Source organism: Hemicordylus capensis, chromosome 1, assembly GCF_027244095.1.
Source record: "Hemicordylus capensis ecotype Gifberg chromosome 1, rHemCap1.1.pri, whole genome shotgun sequence".
Taxonomy (NCBI): domain Eukaryota; kingdom Metazoa; phylum Chordata; class Lepidosauria; order Squamata; family Cordylidae; genus Hemicordylus; species Hemicordylus capensis.
In genome coordinates this window covers 420,701,959-420,722,005 of record NC_069657.1, presented here as the reverse complement: position 1 = coordinate 420,722,005, position 20,047 = coordinate 420,701,959, and the positions used below count along the sequence as shown (strand labels likewise).

The 20,047-nt window shown below is 42.2% G+C and overlaps 1 protein-coding gene across 2 annotated transcripts in view; it reads right to left on the bottom strand.

Moving 5' to 3' along the window:
* Positions 1-6,304: 6,304 nt before the first annotated feature.
* RD3 (RD3 regulator of GUCY2D) overlaps positions 6,305-20,047 on the bottom strand; it is a 28,219-nt gene continuing 14,476 nt past the window's right edge. Inside the window, exons 2-4 of one of the 2 annotated variants that reach the window (XM_053310238.1) lie at positions 19,611-19,681; positions 10,049-10,363; positions 6,305-9,263 (exon numbers count right to left, since the gene is read on the bottom strand). In XM_053310238.1, the coding sequence (XP_053166213.1) occupies positions 8,966-9,263; positions 10,049-10,344 (594 nt within the window). In that variant the 5' untranslated portion in view covers positions 10,345-10,363; positions 19,611-19,681 and the 3' untranslated portion in view covers positions 6,305-8,965. The remainder of the gene's footprint in view (positions 9,264-10,048; positions 10,364-19,610; positions 19,682-20,047) is intronic. The other variant, XM_053310228.1, reaches the window with a different exon arrangement.

Sequence of the window (20,047 nt, the reverse complement as noted above, 5' to 3'; positions counted from 1 at the left end):
TTGCCCTGTGTTCTCTAGATCCTTCTATATAGAAGTATGTATCTAGGTACACAATACAAGCATCCCAGTGGGCCATCAACTTCAGCAGAGTTGCACTGTATGTCAGGCTTTACCAGAGGTCATGTCATGTGACTTCACAATGTGTACACTTCTAATTTAAAAACAAATCCAAATAAAATGTGATACTTCTGAAATTGATCTACACTGTATTTTAGTTTACTAAGACTTTTTTTAGAAGTAAACATACATATGCAACACAAAAGCAGAGACTTACATTCAGCTTGTCACCCTGCTGATCCCAAGAGTGAATTGCATCCTTGTTTCTACTAAGGTCAGAGAGGCTCCATCCCTACTAACAGTTGTGTCATAGCTGCAGCAAGGCGTCTCTCATTATTCCCAATGAGATTCGTCGCTGCAGCCGCAACACAATTCTTAGGAGCCACAGAGGCTCTGAGCTCTGTGGAAGTGAGGATGCAGTTTGAACTCGTGTGTGTGTTCTGCTCTGCCATGGGCAGTGCGCTGCACTGTAGGTAAGCCAGGGTTTTGGAATATCTACTTATACAGAAGCTTTAGGGCAAGCATCCCCAAACTGTGGCCCTCCAGATGTTGCTGAACTACAACTTCCAGCATACCCAGCCACAAAATTTTTTGTCTAGGGATGCTGGGAGTTGTAGTTCAGCAACATCTGGAGGGCCGCAATTTGGGGATGCCTGCTTTAGGGTACATGCGACATTGATCACAGGGTTGCTGCCAAAAACACCAACCCTGTCCAGTTCTCTCATCTCTCCCCATAATTAGTAGTTGAAATGCATGGTGATGGATTGTTAAACATTTCCACACCACATTATTGGCTGCCATGGAGGAAAAGAGAAAAGATGTGGTGATACATCACACATTACCTTGTTAAATGTTACATGAACTGCAGGGGGAAAAGGGCTGCTGATCACACGATTCTTGGAGAAAGCATCCCATCTAGTTCTCTCCTTAGTTTCCAGCTGTCTTTGAGTTGTCAGTGCAGCTTTCAGTATTGAGACTGAAGACTAATTTGTACTTTTGCATACATTATGACAGTACCTGATATGTTAATATTCCTACCAGCTAACCTGCAGGTGCTGCAGGTGTTGGGATGGGACCCATGGTAAACTCCTTTCTGTGCTTTCCACTCCTGTGAGTTTTATGCATTGTACCAGTTTCACCTATGCTGTATGCTGTAGTGTAAAGTAAATGATCACAATTTCTGTCTGATGAAGTCCTTGAAGTCAAACAGCAGAGGGCACCCTGTCCCTCTGTAGAGTTAGAAGGTTGGTATTAAATAGAATACAGGTGCAGCAAAAAAGGAAGATCTGTTTCTCTGTGCATCTCACTAGTGCCCAAGGACCCATAAGGAATGTAGTGCTGGGCAATTATTCTGAGATCTTTCATATTGCTTATGTGAGTCTTTGGTTGCTGAGCTTCCTTTGGAATGAGTTAATACGGTGTTGTTTCCCACGTTAGTTACTCAGACTTAGATGAATATTTATTATAGGATTAAATAGTCGGGTTCTGCTTGTATGGAACAGAAATTATTTATTTATTTTATAATTTATTGAACTTCCTTTCTATCATAAGATGTCTTTGCTCTTCAGAAAAGTACTTTTCAGAGTCCTTTTTCCTGACTCTTCATGGGATCAAATGGTATACTGTTGCTATTACTTTTACCAGCAAGCTCTGCTCACTTTGATGTGATTCCCCAGTCTGGAGAACAGTCTGCTGCTAAAATATGTTCTATTTTGCAAACAAACAGCATATTCTAGAAGGAAAGTTCTCTGTGAGTTGCGCACAATTATTTCTGAACTGTGGGTTTCCAATGAGTAGATGAGCCACAGTTAGCATATCTCCCAGTCTAGATATGCAATGTCTTGCAAGAAAGTACCTATCCAAAACTGGCAACAAACTGAGCAATGATGCTTGTATTATAGTGAAATGGCAGAGAGGATTCCAATGGATTTCATCATTTATTGCACTTGCTTTGGTGTTCAGCATTAGTTAAATTGTTTTTCACAAGTGTCCTGCACGTCATGATTTCTTGACTGCTTAACTTGATGGTAAAATGTAAATGTGGATTTAAACTTCTGCCTGTTTCAGTGGGATGACAAGCTCAGAGTCCTGTGGCCCACTGGCTTGCCTAGTTTGTGGCTGCTTGTATTCCCTCTTCAGATCAGGCTCCTGTTTTCAGCTTAGTGGGATGCAGCAATGTGTCCAATGTTGAGAACCAGCAATACTCCACTCCCCACACTTACTGACAATGCATTATAATGCAATACATTCTGTTCCCTCCTCCAGCAGCAAACCCAGATTGACTCTCACAACAAAATCATCAAGATTTCTGCTGTTGCTATAGATTCCTTTGCAAGTTTGCATAGATGTGTCCCAAAATGCATCTTGCTCTACCCTGTCAATCTACAGCTGGTTCAAGTGTGTGAAAGAGTTGCTCACAGCCCACTTTCATTCTCTTGCATACATGGCTTAGTTTGCTCTGTCTTCAAAGATCTACACTGGTTGCCAGTAACTTTCTGGGCAAAATAAAAGGTTTTGGTTATAACGTATAAAGCCCTAAAATAAATACCCCTGGGTATTTAAGAGAACATCTTCTTCACTATGGACCACACCATCCATTGAGATCATCAGGAGAGGTTCGTCAGCAGTTGCCACCAGCTGATCTGGTGGCTACTCGGGGACGGGTCTTCTCCATTTAAAAAAGACAGTTACATAAGAACAGCCCTGCTGGATCAGGCCCATGGCCCATCTAGTCCAGCATCCTGTTTCACACAGTGGCACACCAGATGCCACTGGAAGCCACAGACAGGAGCTGAGGGCATGCCCTCTTTCCTGCTGTTACTCTCCTGCAACTGGTATTCAGCAGCATCCTGCCTCTGTGGCTAGAGATGGCCTATAGCCCTCCAGCTAGTAGCCATTGATAGACCTCTCCTCCATGAAGTAATCCAAAACCCTCTTAAAGCCATCCAGATTGTTGGCTGTCACCACATCTTGTGGCAGAGAATTCCACAAGTTGATTATGCGTTATGTGAAAAAAGTACTTCTGTTTGCTGGTCCTAAATTTCGTGACGATCAATTTCATGGGATGACCCCTGGTTCTAGTGTTATGAGAGAGGGAGAAAAATTTCTCTATCCATTTATTCACACCATGCATGATTTTAGAGACTTCTATCATGTCTCACTGCAGTTTTTTTTCTTCTAAACTAAAAAGCCCCAGGTATTGTAGCCTTGCCTCATAAGGAAGGTGTTCTAGGCCCCGATCATCTTGGTTGCCGTCTTCTGCACTTTTTCCAGTTCTACAATGTCTTTCTTTAGATATGGTGAACAGAATTGTATGCAGTACTCCAGATGTGGCCACACCATAGTTTTGTAAAAGCGCACTATAATATTAGCGGTTTTATTTCCAACCCCCTTCCTAATGATCCCTAGCATGGAATTGGCCTTTTTCACAGCTGCCGCACATTGAGCCAACATTTTCAACAAACTGTCCATCACGACCCCAAGATCCCTCTCCTGGTCAGTCACCAACAGCTCAGATCCCAGCAATGTATACTTGAAGTTGGGTTTTTTTCGTCCCAATGTGCATCACTTTACACTTGCCAACATTGAACTGCATTTGCGATTTTGTTGCCCACTCATCCAGTCTGGAGAGATCCTTTTGGAGCTCCTTGCAATCTGTTTTAGATTTCACTACCCTAAATAGTTTAGTATCATCTGCAAATTTGGCCACCTCGCTGCTTACCCCAACATCTAGATCATTTATGAATAAATTAAAAAGCATTGCTACAAGTACAGATTCCTGGAGGACCCCACTTCTTACTTTCCTCCATTGTGAAAACTCTCCATTTATACCTACCCTGTTTCCTGTCTTTCAACCATTTAGCAATATACACATGTACTTGTCTCCTTATCCCATGACTGCTAAGTTTCCTCAAGAGTCTTTGATGATGAACTTTGTCGAAAGCTTTTTGGAAGTCCAGGTATACTATGTCAACTGGATCACCTTGATCCACACACTTGTTGACACTCTCAAAGAACTCCAAAAGGTTGGTCAGGCAAGATTTACCTTTGCGGAAGCCATGCTGGTTCACTCCCAGCAGGGCCTGTTCTTCTATGTGCTTTACAATTTTATCCTTGAGGATGCTTTCCATCAATTTGCCTGGAACGGATGTTAAGATAACCGGCCTCTAATTTCCTGGATTGCCCCTGGATCCCTTTTTGAAAATCGGTGTTACATTTGTTACTTTCCAGTCCTCTGGTACAGAGCCTGATTGTAGGAATAAGTTATATACTTTTGCAAGGAGGTCAGCAGTTTCACATTTGAGTTCTTTGAGGTCTCTTGGATGGATGCCATCTGGCCCTGGCTATTTGCTAGTCCTCAATTTTTCCAGAAAGTTTAGCCTGTTCACCCGGGCTTTTAATTAGATATTGTTTTAATAGTTTGATGTTTTTAATAGTTTTAAATTTTAAGTTGTTGTAATGTTTTAACCTTTTTACTTGTTTTGTTGTAAACCACCCAGAGACTTGCATTTTGGGTGGTATACAAATATGTTAAATAAATGCTGGCCACTGTTGAGGTAGGCTTCCTGTTTCAAATTTTGAGAGAGATGCAAGAAAGCCTTTCCCCCCCAGACTTTGAGTAACGGGTATTTTGACTAAGTGTACCATCTGTCTGTTGTGAAAGTAGCTTCATTTTTCAACACTCATGAGTGAGGGCCCAAACAGCTTCATACAGGCATAGTGACAAGTAGTTAATTTTTTATACTGAATAATGTTACACAAGTGTGGGGAAATATCAGCTTGCATTTAAAAAAAAAAGGTTTGTTACATTTTAATAGAAGGAAACATGCAGGTACTAGCACAATAGGTGAAAAGATGTGAACTGATTTTTTTTTATCCATATACAAGAACAGCTGCTTATTGCACAATTAACTGATGTGGACTTCTGTTCTAGTCCCAAAAACTAACTTTGGGAGGAGGATACTAAACTTTTTTCATCACTAGTGTTTATTCCTAACCTCTGCTTCCTGCTTTTTAATCACTTACTGATCCATGAGAGAACCGGTCTTCCTTATCCTTGCTTATTAAGTTTTCTCAAGAACGTTTGATATGAGAGACTTGAGGTGACCCCACAGATATGCTGGTATTTTCAGCATATTCAGCCAGAGGCTCAGGTAACACCTGCACAGCAGGGACATGGAATGACATTTTGTTGCAGGTCCATACTTGTATTTACTTAACAGCTAAACTAGAAGAATGACTATCTTCCAATGTAATACAGTTTTTAATCTTCTAGTTTAGTAGCTATCACATACTTCAGTTAAGAGATCTAGTTTTACATTTGACTTAAAGAACTTCCTGAGCACTTCTATGTGCTTTGTACATTTAATAAGAGCAATATTTCTATACTAGCTTAACCCACACACAGCATCTGTGTGCTGGTACTTAATTGTTCCCCTCATCCCCTGCCATAGACCCTTCACCTCAGAGTTCTCTCCACCCTCACCTGAGCTGCACTCCTGCTCCTGCTCCTGCTCCTCCTCCTCCATCCCATTGCTCCATCCTCCTCACCCTTCTTAGTCATGGCTGCAGAATTGCCGGCACTGATTGGCCAAGCCGCAGCCCCCTAACCCTAGAGACCTCCCCACCTGAGCCCCACTCCTGCTCCTCCCCGCAGGAATAGCAGCAATAATTGACAGGGCCCTTCCTCACTGCCACCGCCATGGCTGCTCATTCACCTCAGGCTGCTGATAGGCTTGGGCCCATCCCTCACCCGCCCACCCTTCTTTCTCTCTTCTCCTTTCTTTTTCTCTTTCTCCTTCACTCACTCTTCCCCTCCCTCCTGTTCTTTCTTTCTCTCTCTGTCCCTTCCTGAGTTAACAGATCTTGATCATATAATTTGCACAGTGGCAGCCTCGTCCTCCTCCCTCCCTCACAACCCCCCTCTTTCCAGACCCCTGTCCACTATCCATCGATAGATTCTAATCTTCCCACCAGTAACAGCTGCATTCCAACTGACCTTAACCATCACAAGCTCCTCTTCCCTATCTGCATGTGGAATTCCCACTGCCCAATCATGGTGCTCCTGCTCTGTTATCTCCAATTGGTAAAACACTATGTGGACGGGGCTTGCCACTCACCACCTAAGCCTTTTATATGTATAGATGATGCAATTCCCCCTCTTTAATTTTTAATTAAAAGTTATTTTTTTTAATATGGTAGTGACAACATGCAGAACACTATATATAAATCAATGATAAGGCTGTAAGACAGTTAAAGAATGTATTTCAGAATTTAATAAATGGTTCATTCGGATACAAAAGTTGGTCATATGACTTAGAAAATAGTTGTCATGCTTTTCTGTCAGTTTTCACTATGATCTAGGCCTAACACAGAGAGACATACACACGCGCACACACATTCACATACAGCACTAGACAGCAAAAGGGGAAACCAGTTTCACCACAATAAACGTTTGCCTCTTTCTTTAAAAAGTGTTTTATCAAATATTGACCACCAGTAACCTGAGAGAATTCAGATAGGGGTAACGCTTCTACTTTCCCAAGAGCAATTTAAAGACTGGGGTGCCCTGAGGATTATGCAAGAGAGAAGCAGCCTAGGTTGGGGAACTCATATCCAGTGTGTATTCATATTTTATGCAACTTCATTTTCTCCTCCAGATACACACACACTTTTAACTTAGGATAGGTGGTAGGTCAATGCCTTCAACAGATAAATATTCATAAACATAGAAAAATGGCATAGTAATTGTATGATTGTCAAAATAGTATTGATTTTTTTCTCTGATCCTGAGTTTAAACAGTCCAAGTCAAACCGGATGATTGGTGGAAGCCCTGAGTAAGTTTATTTTGAACTAATGGGGTTTGCTGGAGTCTTGAGAGAGAAATGTTTGTATGTGGCATAAGTTGAGATATTCTTCAGTCCACAGAGCTCTGTTTTGCAGCTTACATTATTATGGCCTTATGGTAGCAACATCACTCCAGGAGAAATATTAACAGCAGCCTTGAAAAACCCTTTATAGTGCTCTCTTGTAATTATTAAGTGCTCCTTAACCTTGAGGTCCCTATTCATTATTCAGGGCCAGTCTGGATGTTAAGTTGCACAAGCAAGAGCAAGTCACCCAGCCTTAGTTAAGATAGCCCTCAGGAGCATATTCATGCAAGGTCTTTTGAAGCAAGGGGAAAGCTATGAAAAATCACTCCCCTTCCGCCATGCATGCAGCCCTTCTCCCGCTGACTTACTGCTGTGTATGTTGGCCAGACATTTAAGCAGTTTGACTGAAACTCACCTACTACATCATAGGGTGCTGCCGACTCTCACCATTAGTACTTGTGCAAAAGCTAAGCTGGTTAAAGCCCCATTGATTTCAATGGAGATATAAGCCTGTGCATACATCTCTATTGATAGCAACAGTGCAGGAAAAGTGCTTAACTTTGGATGGCTCATATGGTATAAATGCAAATGCAGAGATCCTGTTACAAACCAAGGGGCCATTTTAAGAGTGGCTCTTTGGCTTTATTGTAAGCAAAGAAAAGTCAACTGGATTAAAATAACCTCATTCTGAATTCTAGTTAAGATTGCATTTTGTGTTCTGTTAATAGACAGACTGGACAGCTTTTGTCCATCTTAGTGACTGATGCTGAGAAACACAAATGCAGTTCTCCCAACAGAGAAGAAAAGCACAATCCAGCAGGAAGTTTGCCAGCCCAAGCTCCCATTCATTTCAAGCCAGGGAAGGGAAATGTGACAGCAATGGCTTTAGAGTTGCACCATGGAAACACCACAAGATGACATTGCTCCTTCTCCTCTTAGCCTAAGAGCCAACAGCAGAGACTAGAAACAAGAAAGGGCCTTGTACCTGGCTTCCACAGCACAGCCTGGTGGTCAGCTGCACCACACTATACTGGATTAACGTATCTTTCTGTCCCCCACATGAATAGAGACAATTTCTAAGTCTCTTCCCGAGTAACTAATTCTATGCCAGGGTGCATACAGTCATAACAACTGAGAAGAAAAACCCCCAAACATGTTGGAATAGTCATCAACCATATTGTAATTTGACAATTCAGGGGTACCCAAATTGAGGCTAGGATGGATAGCCAACTATTGTTTCTGGTAGCCAGTGAGAATTCTCACCTCATACTCCACAGAAGCACAAATATGTTCCTTTGCATCAGCTGACCAATGGGATTTTAGGAGGAGTGGGCAGTGTATACTGGGGTAGCCACCCCTTCCCTCCAACCCATGATACTGATGGGCACAACACACAGCTGGGGACCATTTTGAAAGAGGGACACTCTTCTCTGTGCTAGCAGAGGCTTTCTGAAAGCTTAAGCCATCCATTTGTGTGTGGTATATACTAAAGGATTTTCCCACTGGTTGCTAAAATTAAATTTCCGTTTGACACTGGTCAACCATATTTGGATACCTAGCCAATTTCTGGCTGGAGCAGATGCGCCATCAGCTGCAGTTACTATGGACACAAAGAGAGGTTTCCTTAAGGAGGATCAACCGACACAGGGCTGAGTCTCAGAACCACTTCCTGGGCTTTTCTTTCAGATTATGGAGAGCACAAAATCACCAGGTTGAGCTATACAGAGCTCCATCTAGCCCAGAGCACACAAAGGAGGCAATTTGCCTTTGTAAGAGCCTGAGTCGTTCATTATGTGCAGTAACAACAACAACAACAACAACAACAACAGGAAAATAGGAATAATAATAATTGGGGAGAAAGATCCGTAGATTCAAAGAAGCCCAAGAAGTGTTCATGTGAATTGCCAAAAAAGGGGGGGGGGGAGGAACCAAGGACAACTGGATAAAAGACAAAAACCACACACACACACACACACACACACACACGATAATAAATAAAATGATCCATCTCTAAAATATGATGTTATAAATAAAGTCAGTAGTCCTTGTTACTCCTGAATTCAGGCATGCTCCATACTCTCCTGGTCAGATCAGTATCTCTCTCAACATCTTCTGAAATGGTCTTGATATTACTGCTAAATGGTAAAATCCTGGCTCGGGATTTGAATGTTGTGAGGGATAGGCTGGTTTTGTGCTTTGTGTTCCACTGCCTTGCAAGCTTCTTTGCCTCTTCTTCCTCTTTCATCTTCTCCATGGCATCGTGCAGGACAGAGCGGAATAGCCGAGACACCTCTGGGGCCTCTGGTTCATATTCAGCAATGAGTTGTCGGAATCTGAAGATGTGAAGAAACCAAAAGGCTAGTTCATTATTTGTGGGTGGGGAGGAAAGGCATCAACATCTGAGCTGTATGCTTACAACAAATTTAGACTTCCTTAAATGGAACAGATGAACGCATTTAGCTTCATTAAAGTAAGAACAGCAAATTATTAATCCAAATTTTGCCATCCAGAACATTTTAATAATCAGATTCTCGGACAGACAAGAGTAAAAATCTGATTTTTTAAAATGAAAAACCAGTATTTTTGTAACTAGGAATGTTTTATGGTATTTACTATGCATTTCTTCAATATATTCCCAGCACAGCTCTCAAAGTAGCTTACAGTTTCACACAAACATAATCAACATAAGGTAACTTTGTAGGGATTATTATATTTACTTGAATCCAATATACAGTTTTTCCAAGTTTTTTGATATTAAGAATCAGGAGGTGGAAGTAAATTCAGAGTCCTGTTCCTTTCAAGTAAATGCAGGTATAACCAATATTTAACTCCTACTTTTTAAGGGGGGCATCTTAAATTCAGTCATCTTTGATTTGGGTAAATGCAGTATTAAGGAGGGGTATTTCACTTTTGTATTAATTCAGGCGTTTTAAAAGGCAGATACGCAACACAAACGCACACACACTTCCTATACCACTGTCAAATATGTAGCACTTCCTTTGTTTTGCAGAAAAAACAAACCGAGAAAAAGAATTATCTGTACAGTGACAACATCCCACTATCTGGCACTGAATATTCAAGCTGCACTCCAAAAAGACTGTCACAGATTTCACCATACCTAATAATGACAGGCCCACAGTAGGAAGGATGTATTTTGGAGCACATGTCCTCCAGCTGCAGACGCTCCCCAGGACTGATATCATAGCTGTGCTTTGGATGGCTAACTAGCCAGCCATAGTCCACACCCGTCTTGATCTTGCGGTACTCATTCTCTCTCTCCCGCTGCTGTTTCTCAGCTTCCTTGATTTGCCAGCCAAGTTCCATCATAAGGGTTTCCATCACCATTTCTGTTGGGCTCCTCTGGGAAATTCTATTTGGGGGCTCATTCCACCGGAACCAGGAAGCCAGGGACATGTTCACTCTCCTCTTTTGTCTGCAGAGGGCAAATAAAAGATTACAGGGAAGGTGTGCACCTCAGATTATAAGCACACATACATTTGGGGTCAAATATTGCATACTATCGATTGCTGTTTCTATTTATTTATTTTTTATTTTGCATGTATATACCGCTTTTCAGGCTAACTTCCCAAAGTGGTTTACAAAAAAACTTAAACCACCGATAATACATCAAGCCACTCATTTACATTTTTACATGGGCCTTGGTCTCACTTCTTTCTTCTCTTCTCCCCTCAGAGCAAGATGGTGTCTGGTCTCTCTGTGGTGGCAGTTGAGGGAGGGAGGGAGGGAGGGGGTCACTTCAGCTGGGACATTTTATTGATTGATTGATAGATAAATTTATACCCCGCCTTTCATTAAGAAAATCCCAAGGCGTCTCACAATAAAATTTAAAAACACAATCATAAAAAAGACATTAAAATATTGAGCAAAAAGTATAAAAACAAATCTGATTTAAAAAAAATAAAAATAAAACACAAGCATAAAAACAGTACAAAATACAAGCAGCAGCAGTGGAGACAATCATAAAAGCCTGGGTAAAAAGCCACAATTTGACATGGTTTCTAAAAAATGTGATGGACAGGGTAGCTGATGGTGGCAGTTCCCAGCATGTCTCTCTTTCTTCTCTCCTCCCCTCAGAGCAAGATGGTGCCTGGTCACTCTGGGGAGGTGGGGGAAAGAGAATAAGACACAGGAGCCTGCATTAGATGGACAGGTAATGAGTGGGAGGGCATGCTGCCTTCTCTAGGAGGACCTCACCCAAATGCTCAAACACTTCACGGGGAGGGGTCAGAAAGAGCTTTCCGTTTTCTCTAGTTACAGCTTATTTTACCTCAGAGAGACTTCTGCCTCACACTCATAAGATATGTACCAATACTGATAAAGAACTATTCCTACCAGAGAGCTAAATGAACCAACATATATTTATTTTGCATAATTTACATGCCACGCTTCAATTTAAAACTCCAAAGGTGCTAACAGTAAAATGAACAAATCCAACATTAAGAATGTTATAACAGAAAACAAAATCCTGAGAACAAATTAAGAACCAGCTGCAGTGCATGCTGGAGAATCTAGGGAAATATAGAAGTTTTTGCTTGGGGCCAAAAAGAGACAGCAAATTGGTACCAGGCAACCTTTGCTGAGAAGGGCATTTCCTATACGGAGCCCCATAACTAAGAAAGCCATCCCTTAGTCACCATCTGCTCAACCTCAGAAGGCTGAGGGGCCCTTTGATGGTGAACACAGTGTGCAGACTGGTTCAGTGGCCCTTGTATCTGTTTTATCAATTTGTATACCTTCATTGCTTCTTTAGGACAGAAGACTAGAGAGGGGGGAAATGACAACGTATGTAGCCTATCATTTTCCAACTAACCATCTCCGACCATATATCTGGACTATATTTAACAGAGAAAGCTTCAGCAATCCGCAGCTGCATAAAAGGCCAAGTGAAAATCCTCCTGCTTAATCCTAATGCATAATCATCCTAACAGAAGGGCATCATGTAGGAGAAACCTATTATTCCCCTTTGCACTTACAACAATTCTTTTATGCAGCAGAGACCAAAGCAGGTGCTGCTCTCATCATCATAGAATGCATGAGATGTTATATTTACTGATGCATGCTTTGAAAAGACACTTAGGGTAGGGGTTCTCAAACTTGGGTCCCCAGATGTTGGACTACAACTCCCATCATCCCCAAAGGCCACTGTGGCTGGGGATGATGGGAGTTGTAGTAGTCCAATGGCATCTGGTGACCCTAGTTTGAGAACCCCTGACTTAGGGAGTTAAAGACACATCCATCCAACATTAGAATGGGCAGAGGAAGACACAAGGCATATATCTAGCAAGGCTCCCAAATCCATTTTAGGTGTGCACATGGGTGCAGGAGGGGGCAGCTGCCCCCCTCTGGATTGGACCAGTTCCTATTGAATTAAGTGGGGCATAATCCCGGGGGGGGGGGTATTGGACTGCTGGCTTTGCCAACCCCCTGGAAAAAGTCCCGTGGACACCTTTGTTTGTGTGTACATTTTATTATGTACATTTGATCATTCTGGCATGTTGTGTCTTGGGCCATTTTCAGACTATTTCACTGCCCCCTTTCAAATGCAGGGAAAGAAATATAACATCAGAAGTCTTGAGGGAGAAATGAATGCCATTGAAAGATACTTGCTGCTAAGTGGTTAGGGCCTATCTGGAAAACAAGCACATGCCAAATCTTTCACCCACAGCAGCCTGGGCATCTGTATCATCTTGCCAAGTAATAAGAAGTATTTTAGCACACATCGGGTGCAGGTATCACACATAGGTGAAATAATCCCACAAAATCCCAGTTTAAACCCAATTTAGAAGGGAACCCATAAACAACAGAGGGCTTGGAGGTAGCCACACTGAAGAGAAATAACTACATGCTTGTCAATTTTCAGTGTTTGTGCACTCTAGGATTACAGAAAGGAACCAAACAGTTTGGGGATGGGGCTGTAGCTCAGCAATAGAACATCTGCTTTGCATGCAAAAGGTCCAAGTTTCAATCCTTGACATCTCCAGGAAAGGCTAAGACAGACTGAAACCCTGGAGAACCACTGTCAATCAATCTAACCAAGGCTACCCAACTTCAGCCCTCCAGCTGATGTTGGATTACAACTCCCATCATCTCCAACTATTGGTCACTGTGGCTGATGGGAGCTGTGGTCCATGCCGAAGTCTGAACAGCCCTGTAGAGTACAGGGCTGTTGTTGTCCTATGTACAGGCTTCAAATAAACTATTAGCCACTACATTACAGCAACCATAACAAGCTTTCACCAGATCAAATAATACATGTAAGCCTTTGTGAGTAAGCTGTCATGATGAAGAGCCATTAGATTAATTTATTACACTTATATCATATCCATTCTCAAAGGAGATCAGAGTGGTGCATATCATTTCTCCCCTGTCTTTTGTCAACAAATCTATGATTTGTTGACAAAATCATAGATTTTGTTATGCTAGGACAAGACGACTGGCCCGAGGCTACCATCTGAAACCAGATTCCAACCTCTAACTACTATACCAGAGGTTCTCAAACTTGGAGTTGTTGGGCTAAAACTCCCATCCTCCCCAGCTGCAAAGACGTTTGCAGCTGGAGATTATGGGAGTTGTAGTCCAACAACATTTGGGGTCCTAAGTTGGTAAACTCCTTCACTACACCATACTTTGTTGTTACATAAGCCAGCACAAATGGGACGAGCTTATAGTGAGTCAACACTTGGGCCTACATTAGCAGATAATTCAAAATGCCCAGACTCATCAGCAAAGGTAGGTGGGAGCGGAGGTTTAAAATTAATTGCTCCAGCATCTCAATTCCCTGTTGCTCCACTCCTTTATCAAGTCTAGAAGGCAACAATATACACCAGGGCAGCCAACTTTTAACCCAGCAACAGCTGGCAAGCTACAACTCCCACCATCCCCAGCTGCAAAACTTCAGGTTGACCACCCCCGGTATATACCAAACAAACTGAAACTTCAGATCAAGAGTCAAGTCCAATAAAGGACCATTTCTGTCCTAGGATATCTGGAAGTCAGGTTGTGACTACTTTCAGAAGAGAAAGTCCCAAGGGTCTTGCACATGGCAATAATGGACCAGAGGTTAATCACATCTGTATAAAGATCATTTGCTTTCCTACCCTGCTCCTTTCGGTTGCAGGAAGCTCACCACAGAGATACAGTGAAATTAGTGAGCTGGCCCCATTTGTCAACCTCTCCATCTCCGCAGCTTGCAGAAGATACTGTAGACCAGAATGGTTGCTGCTGGCATTTTCAATTTAAAGTTCACTGCTGGACTAATCATCAGATTACCCACAGCGGTTTTTCTATTAGCAAGGGTACAACGACTGCAGAGGTTGAGCTTGCAAGAGCTTTTCAGAGCTGGGAGGGGCAGGAATCACCAAATGATTTCTTTAGAATTTAACATACTTTAAAGACATATTTTTTAAACAACAACAACTTTAAAATCCGGCAACCTTCTGCTTGTTAGTCAAGAATTTCCCCACTGCACCACTTAAGCCATGCATTAGCAAATAGTTAATTGCAAGTACCATTTGAAATCAACTGAGCTCAAGTTGGACATCAGGGCTAAGTAGCATTCCATTGGTTTGGGATTTGTCATGACTAACTTTTGCTGTGTTGGGGGCCCCACAGAGTTCATAGAACTCCACTGTTGTACTTTTAAAATAAAATGTATGGGGACTCACACTCTAGCCATGTGAACAGGGCTTTGTTTCTTTCTTTTATTATGTATTTTAAAAACTAATATATAAGAAACAAGATAAAGACAAAGAGGAAACACAGCAGGGATACATCACAGATAGTATCCTATCAACTACCAGGAGAACATGAGTGCACAGTTCTTGTCCATGAATTGTATTTAAAGAGCATGTACAAGAGAGTTTAATTTCTATAAGGAGAACAAGGGCTCTCACATGAAGGCACACTCCTCTTCCCTTCAACTAATGGTTTTACCCAGTATTTCTCTTGACAAGAGAAATACTGCCTAACTTGATTCACTTGCTTGCTTGAGCCACCCAGATAGTTTTATTAAAATATTCCTTATACTAGGCAGGCACTTCCTGTACATGGAAGCTTTTGCATTATTTGTAGTTTGGGCAATGGAGGATAATCTGAAGGTTGTTATGAGTGAATGGATTCCACCTTTGGGGATGAAGAACTGGACCAGGCAATAATTTGGTTTTTTGCAGTCCTATGACTTTATAAATCAAGCACCATAAAGGCCAAGTTCTAATAGAAGCTTTGGATGCCATTTTAACACAATAATTGTGTGACACACATTGTGTAGCAATTTCCTTATCTGACTCATCTTCCACGGCTGTCTAATAAAAGCCTCTAATTGGCATCTTAAATATATTTAAATGTCATTCTAAATTTCTCTTTGTTAGGAAAGATGCTGGTCCTCGATGAACTGTCACAGATAAAAGATTTCCAGTGTCCACAAGAAGAGGAAGAACAATAGATTTCAGTGGGTAGTGGCAGGATGCGTGTCAGTGAGAAAAGGCACTCTCTGAAGGTTGAGAGACAACATGACATGATCTTTGGGAGCTCTTTCCCATTGTTTTTAAGCACATGCATCTCATGCAAACTCATACGGATGTCAGCTGAGAAGCAGCACAAGACTAGAACTCCACATTAAGAAGCATTTCCAAACCCCAGTCCCAATTCTGTATTACAAAGTAGTAGCCAAAGGGGGCAATATGCAAGGGGAAAGCAGAGAGGTGCTTAAGTGCCGCCTTCCCACCCTTCTCCCAGCTGGGATTCCAGACCCGTCACGATAATAAGAAGGTGAACCTACGAGTCCATGACCCTATAAAGACATGTTCAGCAATGGCCCAAGTGTGGTCAGCTGACACCTCTCTTTGCATGCATCTTGAGAACTGCTTCACATGTCAAAATAGCAGTTGTACTTTAGCGTGCTTTAAACTCTGCCATTCCTGCCTTATAACATAACCCACATGGTTTATTTACTATTCTGCAGATGTCAGAAATGCATATTGGGAAACCGGGATCAGTTACTGCTCCACACAACACACATATGCACTGCATTTAAAAAAGCAAAAATCAACCCATCCATCTTGGTCTTGATCAGCCAAAAAAGTTCTTGATCAGCCAAAAAAGAAGGCAAAAACACATTACATCCTGACATTATTGCAGGGTAGAAGTAGGTACATGGTTATCTCTATATTACTACATGGAGATAGTAATCTTAGGACCTCTTTGCACATTACATTTCTAAAAATGTACCTAAGATATTTTAAGTGTACACTGAAAAATATAAGAATGCAAGAAATACATGTTTGCAAACTCACATATCACTCCTGCACACTGGTCAGGAAGCCAGGATTGGCAACTCAGTTATTGGCCCTGGCTTTGCCCATATAACGTCTGTGTTTAAATGGTAGCATCAGAAGCAGCCTACAGCTAAAGCAAACTGGCATTGGCTGAAGGCCATAAAAGTGTCCCATTTACACTAGAAGAGGACTTAGAGGGAGAAACACGGACATATATGTACTGACAGTAGGAGCAAAGATCATCACTACAGTTTGTAATCTGCCAGCTTGTCCTTCTGTTAATGCCTTCAAAACAAAGAGGGTATTTAAGAAGAAGAAGAAAATCAGAAATGTGGCTGGTAAAATGCAGCATTTTGCATGCTTGTCAAAGCAAATCACAACCATCTGCCTAGAATTAGAGCAATTTTAATGCCAACCTCTCAGACTATTCTCAAATGCTCTTCTAATGTTAAAAAAAACAGACATATGCCACTCATGTTACTAGCTCATCTTAACACTGCTAAAGAGAAATGGGGGAAACAATCCCACATGCCACAGTAGCACATTATCATCATCAAAGTATGATGCATTACGGTGGCCACTTTGCATGTGCCCATGGATGGCTGCATTTTGCCAAGGTCTACAGCAATTCCTTGCATCCAGTATACTATATAGTTACCAGTCCTACAGACTTCCCACTGGGAAGAATCAGTTTTCCCTACTATGCAAATGAAATAGTATCCAACTAGTTAGTGAATATTTAAGACTTCACTGGAAGACATAATGTGTTACCAGCAAATATGTTTTAACAAGAGGCCAGTGGCCACTTTTCCAAGGGACAAAGCAGCTTTGGGAGGGCAGGAAAAGTGTTAAGAAGTACATCCATCCAACCCAACCTCCACCATTTCTCCAACCAAAAACCCTCCTTTATCTGCCCTAGATAGAACAATAGTGAGGAAAATGACAGAAACGCAGTTTGCTCAACCACTCTTTCTTAAGAGTGTCTGAACTGATTTACAAGTCTGCAGCAGCCCCAGGGCACTGCATTACAGAGCTGTATTTCTGTGCACATCAGCCAACAGCCACTGTGCTATTATTTATTTCTGGCATGCATATTCTGCCTTTCTTCTGTAATGAAACTGAAGGTGGCACACACGGAGTTAGGAACATAGGAAGCTGCCATATACTGAGTCAGACCATAGGTCTATCTAGCTCAGTATTGTCTACACAGACTGGTAGCAGCTTCTCCAAGGTTGCAGGCAGGAATCTCTCTCAGCCTTTTCTTGAAGATGCTGCCAGGGAGGGAATGTGGAACCTTCTGCTCTTCCCAGAGCGGCTCCATCATCCCCTGATCTTACAGTGCTCACACATCAAGTCTCCCATTCATATGCAACCAGGGTGGACCCTGCTTAGCTAAGGGGACAAGTCATGCTTGCTACCACAAGACCAGCTCTGGGTTCATCAGCAGTCTCCAGTCACATGGAGCAGAAAATAGTCCACTGCTATAGAAAATTTTCCATTTCTAAAAATGCATGTTTTACTTATTTACTACATGCATATCCCACTGTGAGGCCCTCACCCCCTGCTTCTCTGATGTCTTCAGTCTTAGATGCCTGGTTGGCATCAGAGTGTAAAACTGAGGAGAGGTTAAATGCACCTTGGTCTCCTTCTCCTCTCTGGTCTAGGTTGCAAGACACAGGGCTACTTCTGTCCCTCTCCTTGAGAAGATAGCCCTCCTCAGCTGCCAGCCCCTCATCACTGGCCTGGTAGCCCTTACATCCCCAGAGGTATGCTGGGCACGCCTCCCTATATTTGGCTCCACTTCCGCAGTCAGGCTGGGCCTGCTGGTCTCCTCCACCCTCTCCCCTGCCCCTTTCTCGGGGGGCCAGTCATGTGGGCACTGGCCTGTCAACACTGGTGTGCGCACCATGACATCACCGGGCTGAGATGTCATGTGCGGGGCCAAGGAGGGGCTCACCCTGGCAGTCACTAAGCTTGATTATTCCTGACACCCACTCTGGAGCCCAGAGAAGTGTCCATGACTATGTTTATCCTCATGACAAGTCTGTGAGGTAGCTTAGGCCAAGAGTAAAGTGACTGACCCAGAGTCACCCAGTGAGTTTGTGGCTGAATGTTTCATAAATTTAATTAGTAACAAAGTACATGATACTGGTCGAACTGGAGCGTTTCAAAGCTGTAATTTACTATTTCCAGATGATTATACCCAGGAAACATGTATCAAATGTTCTTTTAGTATGTTGAAAGTTAGCATGTTAACAGTTTTAGCACAGTGCCATTAGCTTAACATTTAAACATTTAAAAGAAATGCAGCTTATTGAATTGTCTAGTCTTAACACATTTACAAATATTTCAATAAGAATAATTTCCAAGTAGATTTTAAATACAACACATTTAAGCCATATTAAGTATGCTTCATTGGATTGCTTTCCTAATCAATTCCACCCCCCAATTCAATTACTTAGGGTTATTTTTAAAAAACCTTTTGAGATATTTATGCTTGTAATATTCGCAGTCTAGGAGTACTTCTGGATTCACACCTCTCCTTGATTTCTAAGGTGGCCAGAGGTGCTTTCTATCAGCTTCGGCTGATACCCCAGCTGCGCCCATTTCTCGAGATCAATGACTTCAGAACAGTGGTACATTTGTTGGTAACTTCCAGACTTGACTTCTGTAATGCGCTCTACGTGGGGCTGCCTTTGTATGTAGTCCGGAAACTCCAGCTGGTTCGGAATGCGGCAGCCAGGTTGGTCTCTGGGTCATCTCAGAGAGGCCACATTACTCCTCTACTGATGGAGCTTCACTGGCTGCCAATAGGTTTCCGAGCAAAATACAAAGTGCTAGTTATAACTTATAAAGTGCTAGTTGTAACTTATCAACGGCTTAGGCCCTGGGTATTTAAGAGTATGTCTTCTTCACTATGACCCACATCACCCATTTAGGTAATCTGAGGAGGTCCGTCTCTAGTTACCATCAATGCATCTGGTGGCTACACAGAGATGGGCCTTCTCAGTCACTGCCCCAAGATTGTGGAATGCGCAATTGATACGCTGCAATACGATCCTCCCCATCTCTGGCAATTTTTAAAAAAACCCTGAAAACACATCTTTTCACCCAAGCTTTCCCAGCTTTTTAAATTTGTCTGTTTTTAATTTTATGGCTGTTTTTAAATTGTTGCATTGTTTTCACTTTTACATGTGTTTTAATTGTTTTTATGTTAACCGCCCAGAGATGAAAGTTTGGGTAGTACAGAAGTTAAATAAATAAATAAATCAAGCAAATATGCTAGATCAGTTCCAAATCAATGTAGAACATCAGAAAGTTTCCAGTTCAAAGTTTCCAGAAAACCCACACCCCTGGGAGTCTCCAATCTCCCACCCAGGTACTCACCAGACCCAAACCTGCTTAGCTTCAGCAAGGTTGCTACATCATGGGTCTTCAGACCACACTTTGGTCCCTGCCTAGTTATGGGCATAACACATGGACAGGCCTCAGCAGCTGTAATTAGGAATCCATACTAAATATGTACAGTCTTTTAGCAATCCTAAATCTCGCATACACACACTCATACAGACTGAGACAGATAAAGCCAATGGTGTGTCATAGCAAGAATGAGAGCCAGGAACTCTCCTGTTTAAATCTTACTTTAACCATAAATTCATAAATTTACTAGGCCAAGGATGGCCAACCTGAGGCTCTCCAACTGTTGGACTAACATTCCCATAATCTCCAGTCACAATTTATTGTGGCTGCGGATGGTGGGAGTTGTATCCCAACAATAGCAAGAGAGCCTTGGGTTGGCCAGCTTGGCCTTAAAAAGCCACTAT